The sequence below is a fragment of the Antedon bifida genome, chromosome 3 (assembly GCF_963402885.1).
Source record: "Antedon bifida chromosome 3, ecAntBifi1.1, whole genome shotgun sequence".
NCBI lineage: Eukaryota > Metazoa > Echinodermata > Crinoidea > Comatulida > Antedonidae > Antedon > Antedon bifida.
The window spans coordinates 18,945,307-18,958,409 of NC_136228.1; the positions used below are offsets into that span (position 1 = coordinate 18,945,307).

General features: G+C 30.3%; 1 protein-coding gene across 9 annotated transcripts in view; it reads right to left on the reverse strand.

The window, feature by feature from the left end:
• Positions 1-13,103, reverse strand: part of LOC144837863 (prominin-1-A-like) — a 40,329-nt gene that overhangs the window by 19,793 nt on the left and 7,433 nt on the right. For all 9 annotated transcript variants that reach the window (XR_013611560.1, XR_013611559.1, XR_013611556.1 and 6 more), the window contains exons 3-8: positions 9,240-9,310; positions 8,444-8,643; positions 7,722-7,842; positions 6,695-6,761; positions 3,773-3,862; positions 1,145-1,359 (exon numbers count right to left, since the gene is read on the reverse strand). Coding sequence is in view for 4 of the 9 variants with exons in the window: in XM_078693162.1 (XP_078549288.1) it covers positions 1,145-1,359; positions 3,773-3,862; positions 6,695-6,761; positions 7,722-7,842; positions 8,444-8,643; positions 9,240-9,310 (764 nt within the window). In the remaining 5 variants the exon portion in view is untranslated. The remainder of the gene's footprint in view (positions 1-1,144; positions 1,360-3,772; positions 3,863-6,694; positions 6,762-7,721; positions 7,843-8,443; positions 8,644-9,239; positions 9,311-13,103) is intronic.

The following is a 13,103-nucleotide window of genomic DNA, read 5'->3' on the forward strand; positions in this document are numbered from 1 at the left end:
CTAAAAAAAACAAATTAGAAACTTGCATATTGTATCATAATTTTATATATCAATTACTAAAGCTATAGTTCATATAATTTCATGGTTAAATAATCATGTTGCTGGGTTTTTCTGATAAAACCCAACCTAATTGTTTTCAAGATTGGTAATTCATATTTAAAGGCCAGGTGCGGGCAAAAAATTTCTATTGATCATACATTCCAATAAATATCGATCTATAGTTTCCCCTATGTTTCAGAATTTTGGGAATTTTATTTGTGTTACACGAGCTTGTTGAAAATAAGCACTTTCTTATCAGTGGGGGGACAGTTCAAATTACACAGTAAAATCTCTATTCTTTTGTATTGTACACAAATTTTGTAAATAGAGAGGCATTTTAAAAAGCTATGAAAAATAAACGGTGGGGTAAAAAATGTTATCAGATGACTAAATATAGGTAATATAACTTGAATTTTACATTTCTAGTATTTTTATTCAACTTCAGATTTTTGTTTCCATGCTATGGCAAAAATTATCCACCGTATATTCACCATCTTTTTTCACCTTCTAGGGAGTCACCAGACATGTTATTACATTAGGTTAAACTACCTAACTACTGAAATTTGCCAAATTTTTTTTTTTTTTTTTTTCTTTTCATAACATTTTATATTACAAACTCTGACAATAAAGGTAAGGAAGAATACAATGCAAACAATATAATGATAATAGATCAGAGAATGAAGGCAGATGCCTGGAAAGATGAAGACAAACGTCTTGAGGTAGGTGAGCATTAATGAATAAATAAATAAGAAAAATAAATAAATAAATTAAAGAAAAAATAATTAACATAAGTGTTCTCAGTGTATGCTCTCATTCTGTACAATTACATCAGTTTAGGGAAAAATGTACTCTTTAGTTCTATAATACTACTTCTTCCAAAGATAAAACTATATATTTATTTTTTTAATTAATAATTTAATCTAAAATCCAAAATGTGTAAATTTATTTGAATTTACATTTGTATTTCATTATTTGTGAGTTGTTTTGATATCTAATATATGTTTAATTTATTTGATATATAAGGCATCCTGTAATTGTCAACACTGCTATTATATTGGCTGCAATTTAAATAAAATACTAAAAAAACTTATCTACATAAACTTACATTGTCAACACCTAAATCTTGGTAATCAACATTTGATACGTAGTCATTGGCATAATCTGGAAAGCCGGACATACTACAGCATGAACAAGATAAACAGTCAGTACCAAAGTTAGCTCTAACTTGGTCAATTTTCGCTTTGAATAATCTGTAGAGGTCAGCCAATTCATTTTGGGTGTCATTGACCACTACAAGTATATCGTAAGTATCATCAATACCTGAAAGATAATAAAATTAAGTCACAAATACCTGATACACATGTAAAATATCTTTAAAAAATATATATTATAACAAATTGTTATGACATTTGTCATTGTTATTATGAATGTCTGAATGTGCTAATGGTTATATCAAGAAGAAGGTTCTGGGTTGGAATCTCACTCTAGGCAGCTTTTTTTTCGTCTCACATATTTCCATTTTATCTTATCATTTCAAATTCAATGGATTTTAATTTGTGATGTGTGTGTGTGTGAATTAAGTGGTGCATTTTGTCAGAAAAATACCGTTTTTATTAAGCACTACTGATTATTAAATACAGGTATAATTTTGTTAATGAATTTTCAAAAACAGGACACATTTATAAATTCAACTGGACAAAGTTTAAATCTTTCATACGAATAGAATTTGTTGCACAGTTCAACCACCACTTTTTAGTGCAACTGCAATATTTAAAGTTTACTGTAACCTATGACTAAATTAGTTTCAAAGAATATGTGGCATTAAAATATCAGGGAGTTACTTGATAAAGGAATGAAAGCACTCATAAACTGAGTGAAATACAAAATATATCAGGGAAAACTATATTCCGAGAGAGAGGGCTCACTATTTGATATTTCGGGAACATGATAAAAGAATACTGAGGGAGTGCTATTCAATATCTCATATGGAAGACAGGCAAGTCAGATTTTATTATAATAAGTTTTTTTCCTGAAAATCAATAGGCATGTTCTGTAAGTACTATATTAACACCAAACATTCAGGACGATAATGTAAAAATTGTAGATGCTATCGTGCTATAAAACAAACAAAGCAAGTACTATACTAAGCAAATTTCTTAGTTTGCTATGTAAAAGTAAACATTTCCTTGATTTCTATGAACCAGGAAATGGGTTTTCAGAGTATCTATATACTACTACCTAAAAACCACAAACGTGATCACTACAAATACTGGTGGTTATGAAAGGTATTGTATTGTTTCCCCTGTGGTCATATAGTGACGCTTAGTTATTGTTCCCATCAATATATTCAGGTTTCTAGTGCGTCATAAAAGGTACACTAAATAGTAAACGACACTTAGAAAATAATTGAAATTCAAAAACACATTTTTTCATGTGCTTCCAACAATGGTGAATATTAATAAATTATTAAGTGTTGGTTTAACGATAGAACAAGTATTGATATACCAGGGCTTTTTGTTAAGATAGATAAAGGAGACCTAAGAAATAATAGTCATTTGTGAGCATGCACGATTGAAGGAAGCCTCTAACTTAGGCCTAGACTCGGGGAATAGTCAAGACAAAAACCAACATAGCGGCATAAAAGTATATTGTCTCTGCCTTATCAAAAACCAAGGATACAGTTTTTTTTAAAGAATTCCAGTAAACGCATAATAATTTATTATATAACTGAGAAATAAACATATTTTTCTATGGTATAGTAAAACCTAGCAAACATGGACAAGTAATAATATAAAAACTAATTAATCCTCTTGGATTGGTTATGATGCATCCTTGGCAATTTGACTAAATACTGGGAGCTTGGTTAATTTTGTAATATGGGAACAATAAGGGAGGAGTGGGATTATACTTGGATTGCATTAATAATGATAATTAATAATGAAATTTACCATAGTATTGTGCACGATTTTAGCTTTAAAATTATAAGGTTGGATTATACTGTACTCGAGCATGGGATTATATATATATAAGGTAAAGGTAGGTAAAGCCGAGTCCTGTGTTCATTCTGAACGTAGGGGAATGAGCTGTTAGAAGCTCACTGTACTAAGCCTCAGCATTATGTGGTAGGGTGGCCAGTTCTCTTCAACGCCGCCTGATCCTCCTTAATAGTATTTTTAACCAGGTACTTATTTACAGCTGGAATCTACAGTGGACTGGGAGTTGTCGGGAACTGAACCCGGATCTCTCTGTACGACAGTAAAGTGTTCTAACCAATCGGCCACCCAATAAATATGTACGGAGTATAAACACCATACAAATATACAGGTATTGATAATTAATTAGGTATTCATTTTTAAATTAAAAAAGAATGAGGTAATCTTAAAGTATATGAAAATATACATAGGATCATCACTGGAGAGAAAACTGCAATGAAGAATTGATGATTTCCTCTGATTTTAATTAAATAAAATTCAATATTATTGATTTACTATATAGTTAGTAAACCAACCAAAACCAAAAACTGTGTATTAAAATTGAAACATATTAGCCTGTAATTTACAAATAAGATGAGAAGTAAAAATATTCTACATAGTAAACTGGAGGTTGTAGGTTCAAATCCCTTGTTTTCTCAAACGTGCTGAATATTCAGTGTATTGTTCACATTTGGGAAAAACTGATTTAATGATTTGTGATGCAAAATTTCTCGACAATATAATAAAACAATGATACTTACTTGTAGCAAGATCTTTGACGGATGTAATAGCAGGACCTACTTCATTATCCAATTCATCACGTACAGGAACACCGACCAAGTTACCAATATCTACAACACAAAATCATTAAATCGTTTCAAGTATGTCCAGTTGATTTAGAAATTTGTCCGAAAAGAAGTACCATATATTGAAAAGTAAAGGCCAATTTACATAGATGAGCGGTAATGATAATAAAAATATAGAATCTATATTATTTATGACCATTTACAAGTACCAAGCAGACGGGTGGTTTTTTCCGCTGAGGATATATACAGAATGTATGTGGAACAAGCTATGCGGTTTTTCGTTTACCGTTACCGCTCGTCTGTGTAAATTGGCCTTTTAATAACAAAACAATGATTGTTTATATATTTCGTTGTCAACAGACAAATAAGAGCTGTTAGGTGGAAGCCCCTCACAAAAAGGAAAAATAAAAATTGTTGAATGTGCAACATTCAGTCGACTATGCTTTGAGACAGTTATCAATCGTATAAAAGTAACAATTAAATGAATTCATTATCCATTACATACACTAACCTTGCTTCTTTCAATAATATACAATTTTTAATAAATAAAAAGGGGATTATTCTGGCATAAAACACTAAATAAAAAGCAAAATGTTATCATTTTCAAGCATTTCTTTTAGCCTATAAATAGATATTAAAGTATTTTTCTTCTCAATGTAGTGAGTGTAGTAAATGACTTCCTGTTGTGTAATTAATGTAAGATGCAATTATTGTAAATTCAGAATGTCATTCTGCATTCTACCAACTAATTCATATTGATTTTCTTGTTTTCTGAATGTAACAACAACTATTCGATCCTTGTAATCAGCCAATCATATTTTCCGCCCACAAATATGAACAGGTGGAGCTCAAATAAAATGTCCATCTTCTATTTTAATGCATATATCATTATGTAAGCCCTTGAATGGTTTTTTTCAAAAATGTAATAGGGCATAAAATAACCTCTTTCATTTTATTATTAAGCACCAAAACTTTATATTTGAATAACTGTTTTTACTTTTCTTTATAATAAAGTATGGGAACTTTACTATTTGAATACTTAATTGAGTCTTTGTCTATTTTTATTTTTTTAATGTTAAAGTGCATAAAATAGGTACTTTTTTATTACTTGAATATATATATATTTTAATGCATTTACTTTTATTATAATAACGTACCAAAGTTCATTTAATAGTTTAGTTTTTAAATTCATTTTATTGATTATCACAATACTTTAATTAAAATATTTAAATTCATTCAGGTTACATTCTAACTTGTAAATATTTTTTTGTTAGGTTTTCTTATTTTTTCAACATTTTCTGTTTGTTTCTGGACCATACAGCATTTTGTGAATGCCACAGAATATTGTTGATCAAAATAAATGATATTTCAATTTCACCGAGTGACTATACAAAATGTATATTAACTGGTTAATGTCATACACTGGTAAATATCTAACAACTATCTATTATCACAAGCCACAAGCAGGAAGCCACACAGTGTGTGAAACAATTGTTTATAATCAATTGGCCTGATCCTGTTCACAAAAGGCTTTATGTTGCTTAGCAACTGAAATCAACATATTTTTAGTTCCTGTTGTAGTTAATGACCTCTCATACATTTTACAATTCATTTTATTCAAGCAAGCCAATGATAGTTTAAATAGGCCAAGGGTATAAATAATTTGTTTAAATGTAAAAAATTGATAGGTATTTTGCTGTGAACAGCTACTGTATGTCACATTTTCTAGAATGACTAGAAATAATGTACATATAACTTTCTTAAAATCAATACATTTTGCACAGCATTTGATTCCAAGGCTCCTAGCTAGGAAGGCTAGGCCTATGCTGTATCACCAGAGCCAAGCAATTGAGAAGGGCGCTGGCCGCCGTCTTGCCGCAAAAGGGTGCGTAACTAATAAAACGGTTTGTCGACTGTTTGTGATTTTATGCTCTAGCAAACGCAGGATATTCGTCATCCTCATCTAACCGTCTTGTTTCATAAAGTCCCTATTGTGTACAGTAGTGAATTACCATTTCAAACTCTTTCACTGTGTTCAGCAGTTCAACAAGGCAGAATGCATTATGTTTTGCGACAATGGGCTTGAGTAAACAATTCAATAATAATGATCATAAAAATAGTAAGTAGTCATCGTTATGTACATACACGATCATGTTGTATTTTAATTTATATGTTCTTTATTTAAATTAACCATTATCCATCTTACAATGTAAAATTATTAATGAATAGAAAAAATTTTTAATTTTAGTTTACTCCATTCCTAAATTATCCATTCCAAGCTATCCTCATTATATCCTACTCTTACTCTCTCCATCCATTCTCTATTCACCAGCCTGTGCCTCCTTTGTTTTATAGTCAGCGCTTGTATGCTTTACATTCTCAATTCTGTCCAAGTACTCTTACTTGCACTGACGAAGGGCTGGTGTTGCTCTGTGTCTCCATTGAGATCCAGCCACTGATACTCACAGCATTGTCATATTTTCAGTAATTTTAAAATTAATACTGTAGTTAGAAGTCGTCATAAACAGTTATGAAAATGAGTTATAAAAATATTATTAAAACTTTATTACTATGGAGAAATTTAGTTACTAAAACACAAAAGACAGCTAAACTACACAGACTAAAAATAGCCAGTATGCAATAAGTAACCATAGAAACGCAAAAAGAAACCATTATAAAATAATAATGAGTTAAGTACTGCTTTTGAAAATTTTCTAATTTAAGTGCGGCATAGAAACAAAATACAATCTTTGAAACCATTTAGAAATTCTTATCAACTGTTTTTGAAAAAAAATCAATAAAAATAGGCTAAAGTAACAACATTTAGATTGTTTACAGGACTCAAAATTGAAAAATAAAATAGTTTGAAAAACTCACCATTGAGGTCTATTTTTACTTGATCCAATGTATAGTTTAATTGTTCTCCAACCAGAAATGAAAGCTCCTAATATAAACAAATTATTCACAGGCTCTTAAACATATCATTTTAGTATTCAATTTCAACTACTTAAATTTTAACATAACACACCTTAACTATGAAAATAACAAACTATTCATTATGATTTTGTATTGAATATTAAAATATGAAAAGCATCAAATTTCCTTTTATCAATATCTGAAAGAATTTACAGGTAATTGTAACATACACCAACATTACTCAATTTACAGTATATATTAAGTTCATAATCAATAATCAAAATACACACTATTGTTGTCTTAAGCCTTGTCTACACTATCAAATGTTATGTGAGAAAAAAAATGTGATGTGCCCATATATGGACATGATGATGTCATATCACTACCATATTTAAGCATATCACTACCATATTTGGGTACATCACACTTTTTTGTCATAAAGTTTGATAGTGTAGACAGAGCTTTAGGATTCATATTATATCATATTTGAACAGACGATATAACGCGGTAAACACAATAAAAATATAATAATAATAATATTAATAATAATAAACTTTTATAGAGTGCTATTTACTGATGTCTCACACTATACATATACAAAACAGAAAGGAAATTAGAAAATTTTTACTCATTTATTGTAACCATTTATTTCGATTATAATCAATAAAAACAATAAAATTGTCGCATCGTAAAGATTGATTTTTTTTTACTAATCACAATGTCAATTGATTGGAATTTAAAAATATTATTTCCTTAAAGACAGTATGAATGGTTATCCTTTAGGTTATAGAATGAAAACCTTTCTAATTCTTTTGTTTTCTGTAGAAAAAATGTATGATGGTTATCTATTTATCATTCAAGTTCCTTATCCTAGTATAAACAGGCCTTAAGTCACCATTACAACGAATGCTATTATGCTGATGAGGATATCATTCATTTAGAAATTAATGCCAACCCATATAATAATCAATGTTAACTATTTACTTACATTGTTTGTGTTCTCAACAAATTTCACAATGTTATCAATGTTGCTGTTAACATCATCTGCAAATGTTTTAACTGAATCAGCTGTGTAATTGTTCAGAGAGTAGGCAGTACCAACACCACCCCTAAAAGTACACAAAAAGAGATCTTTCATTGTCAAACAAAAGAATTCTTTAAACACTCCGAGATATTTTCATCTTACCGTTAAAATGGTTTTTAAAACGTTTAGAAAAAACACCATTATTTTCTATATGTCTCAGATATTTAAAAGATTTCATATATATTCTGTTTAATCATATTTATAATTTTAAAATCAAATGAATTTATGATTGAATTTAAAAATGAAATTGAATTAAAATCTGATTAACTTTAAGATTGAATTTAAGATTTAGGATCAAATTAAAATAATAATGGATTTTAACTTACAAAATGAATTGAAAACATTTCATATATTTTTTGTATTAATCATATTTATAATTTTAAAATCAAATGAGTTTATGATTGAATTTAAAATTTGATAAATTTTAAATTAAGATTGAATGATGTAGGATCTAATTATAAATAATAATGGATTTTAACTTACAAAATGAAAGCTATATCAGATATTTAAAAGATCTCATATATATTTTGTATCATATATTTATAATGACGATTTAAAAATGAAATTGAATTTAAAATTTGATTAACTTTAAGATTGAATTAAAATAATAATGGATTTTAACTTACAAAATGAAAGCACATGAAACTATTAAACCAATAATCAAATAACAACACATGCAAGTTGAGGAAGATTTCTGTTCCATTCTACCTCCGCATTTGTTGCAAAATCGACAACAGCAAAAACAAAGTGCAACGATCGGAAACACAACGATGAAGATGATTCCAATGACAAACAACACCGTAAAGCCAAGAATGTTGTCTTTGAACTGTTAAAGAAAATAGTATTTGAAAATAAATACCTTATATCCTCGATTATAATCCCACTTCGGGTCTAAGCCCACCCCTACTGTATGTCTGACTTCACAAACAGGCATATTCCCGGGTATTATCCCAGTATTGACTGTTGGTCTGGATGTAAGCATCTCTCTAGTTCAGATGAGTTTTACAAGAAATGCTTACCAATCATTTTTTTTCCCTGAACCAAGGTTTCCCCGGGTAAAGTCCCATCCTCAAAAGTCGCCCCCCATTTCGTGTTCTAGGTGGGTATGATTATACCAGAGGATATAAGGTAATTAAGATTATTTATGCTCCAATATCCGTTTTAAACCAAACTTTTTGTATTTAGTACATTTGGGTAAACATACTATGAAACGCTGTAATATGGTACAGTATGTCATTAATGGGTAATGAAAGTATGTTGAGATAATGTAATGTCTGGATGCATGCAACCAGTGATTTGACCTATGAAAACACATGTCACTGCTCTTTATTGATTGCTCTTTTGAGTGGAAGAGCCAGGCTCACTTGTGCATACGTAACTATGGTAACTACAGTTTAACCTATGCATTATTATCCTACCTACCTCATTGTAATAGTCTATAGGTTCATAATCAGTTGTTTCAAATTCACCTCCAATAGCATCACTGATTATTTCTACAAAAAAAAAATGGAATAGACACACAAGTCTCAATTGCACTTTTAGTCCAGATCCCTATGTATTTTCGTGTGCAGATTATGGGGAAAGTGTAAACATTGTGTTTTATGAATATTTGAATCATGCTAGTTATAAAAACCCATGTTGTCAAATTTCTAAAATTTATCTTTGACCTCTGACCTCAATTTCCTGCACACTAGATACAAGACGCTTTTCACAACTATGTTCCCTGAATGAAGTTAATTACAATGGATCACAAGAAACTTTTAACACTTACATGAGAATTACTTATTGATAACCTATTTCACTATATTCCTCGGATTGATGATGAACTTGAATCCAGAAATTTAAACATTTTATTCAAGCTATAATGGGCAGTCAACTGCAGTTATGTTATTTTCTTGTTATGAACTGAATTTTGGGAAACAGGTCAACTTGTTTCTAGGCAACAGCTGATTGATGTATCCGTTGGGAGTAAATGCAGGAGTTACTGAATTTATGACCAACTGACTTTTATTTTCAACTGAACATGATTGCTGAGCTATATATTATTGTGAAAACTTTATATTATTATTATGACTTTAATTTGAGAATTTTGACCAATTTTACTTTTACTTTTGTATGTTTTGCCACGTTTGCCGATTTATTGATTTGTGACGATTTGCGTTACTTTTCCGTTTTGTTTAGATTTAAGATGTTCGTAGTTAAGTTTTTTTTTCTCCATCCATTTTGGCTCAGTGACTCGTTGGTTTCGAAGACACGGCTTCGAGTTGACGAGCGGGGGAATGTAACATGGTGGGACCAAACCCTATTAGTCACACAGGCTATTCACCCCTTATTCTCCCTGATGCCTACTTAACTTGGAAAACTACATTCCAGAGGTGGGTCTTCCAAGGACATATGAATCTCTTGGTGCAAATTTTGCAACCAAACAGTGATTTTTAATATGTACCTATTGAGCTGTTTATATACTTATAGGTTCATACCAAGTTCATGCAACCCAAGTCTTGTCATCGTCCATTATATAGGAGGGGGTCAACCATTATGACTATAACTAATTTCCACAATTATTGATTACATGTTTTAACCAAAGAAATTAAAATGACATAAACTAGTATAGTATGAACATTTTCAAACTTCGTAATAATTACCATCTATTAATTAAACAGGTCACAGAAAGATAAACATAACCATTACCCGAGTGATAAATGGTATATCCCAGCTCGCTGGCATTCAAACATAGGTATCTTAATTTTGCAATTGTGAATATAAAAAACGACATATAGAACTAAATAACACCTAATAATTGTTCCTTATATATCAAACATTAGAATGATATAAAAATTAAAATGCTACTTACAAATTATATAATGAAAAATTAACCCCAAACTTAGCTACAATCCAACGGTCTGTCAAGTGAAGGCTTGATAACACAGGCAAACCCTATTTGAATTTTGCCGCGATTTTGAGGATTTTTTAGATTTTTTCAAAATAGAATTTGCTATTTTGACACGGTCTATTTTAAGCCAATGCTCATAAGAAAAGTATGTAAGGAATCTATGAATATTCAGCTTTCTTTTAAGAAACTAACCAAAATGATTGATGACATACAAGTGATCTTAAATTGCAAATAAAACACTGTGGTACTTTAGAAAATAGGTAAAAAATTGACCTCACACTGTCAGCAGGCAATGGATGGTGAGTTTTAAAACGTAAAATGACACGTACTTTTTTTAACTTTACAATTTCAAACATATATCATAATGTTCAGTATTGTCTACAGTTTATTTTGAGCTACTAACCAAAAGAATCCGATTTATAATAGCCGAGATATTTAGGTGGGAACATGAAAATCAAGTGTTTTGTAGAAAATCACGGTGCGAAATCAGTGGTATTCATGTCCCAGTGGAGTGTGTTGAGGCAATTTAGCTATTTCATTGCTCAAGAGATTCATATGAAGTCAATCAGGATGTGGTACCATTTAATTAGTCATCCTTCCTGTCCCCTTAATATAAATATATGTTTTGTAGTTAAGTTAGTTAGTTCGGGTATTGATTCTTGAGACTATAACATCAGTCAGAATCATTACATTTTCACCTTGTTTTATAATATTACTTTTGATTGAATAAATATTATATTTTGTACATTGAATAATTTTGTGCCATCGTTATTGTCTTGGCCCTCGACACGACTACCGTTACAACATACTAGGTCAGTTTCTCAGAAAAAAATTGAGAAAAATATTCCAATAGATAGTTATATGATATGTAGGTCAAAGGTCAAAAATGCCAAAAATCATACTTCCAGCCATTTTTGGACAAACTTTTCCATTAGAACGAATATTAATATGCATCTCCCAAATAATTTGACACTAAAAATTATTTCATTTAATCTAAGCGTTGCAAAGATATGACCATTTTAATTTCAATGGGTCAAAACATTCAAATTGAGGTCAGAGGTCAAAGATGAATTTTAGAAATTTGACAACATGGGTTTTTATAACCACCATGATTCAAATATTCATAAAACACAATGTTTACACTTTCCCCATGATCTGCACACGAAGGCACTTTTTTTGACATAGGGATCTGGACTATTTGTGGCTGTCTAAAGCCTTGTTCACACTGATAAAATGGTGAATTTATAACTTTTTAATACCTATGGCAAAATATGACCATTGTTCGGTCTTGGATATTCTCTTCCCATTTTACTTTTAAACTAAATTAAACCATGACATTAAAAACAAAACTAATTAAAGTGAATGGTGAAAGACAGAGTGTACATGCATGTTTGGATCGGACTTTTCATCCAGTGTGAAACTGTGATTATAGTTTTACCAAGACCATGGTTAGACCAACGATGAAACACATGATACTGTATTACAGAATATTCCTATATTGATACTGCAGAAATCTATACAGTACGGAGAATCTGGTAAAATACAGTCTATTCCCAATTACTTACAGTATAACAATTGTTGTGATTGCTTTCAAGATATACAGTAAAATTCTGTCGTCAATGCATAAACTTTGATTTTTATATTTTCACCAGATGCAGTTTTTGGAAACCTTCTGTTGTCTAGTTGTCATGGTTATATTATAAAATCAATAGTGTAACATCATGACAATAAAGGCTGGATTATAATGAAGTGCTAATAACTGCAAGGACGTCAAAGTAGAAGTTTCCAATTCAACATAATTGTAATCATCAGTCCCTGCATCAGTCACTTTAATCAAACTAAAATGTTCTGAGCAGCCGATCAAGATAATTGACTACAGTATGATTAAGGATTGAATTTACCAGCAACTGGCTTGTCATTACCACATATTTATCAGTGTATAAGGTAAATTATACTCAGAGGACTGGGTATACAATTAAAAAGATTGGGATAGGTACAAAAAGGGCCCAAGAGTGGACCTCTGCGCATTGATGATTTTTTGTTTAAAATTCTAAATGGAAAAAATATAAATATCCTTCCCTGAAATTATTGACAGGGTGATGCTTAACATTTAAGTTGTTTTTTGCCATATTTCTAGTTGAAAATTTCAATTGTTGTATGCTTGCTAGAAAACTTATTTTTTAGTCAAGCAAATGTACATGGTAGTCTTGATCTACCAATTAATGAAAACTAAAAAAGTAGTTCAATTATGGATAAAAAAAAGGATGATAATGTTCTCTCTCTAAAAGGTTATTATTTGTACTATATAGTACAGTAGGCTCCTAATGTTACTTATTACTTGATTTGACAAAACGAAATATTGTTGGCATTTGTCAGTCCTATATAAATTATTG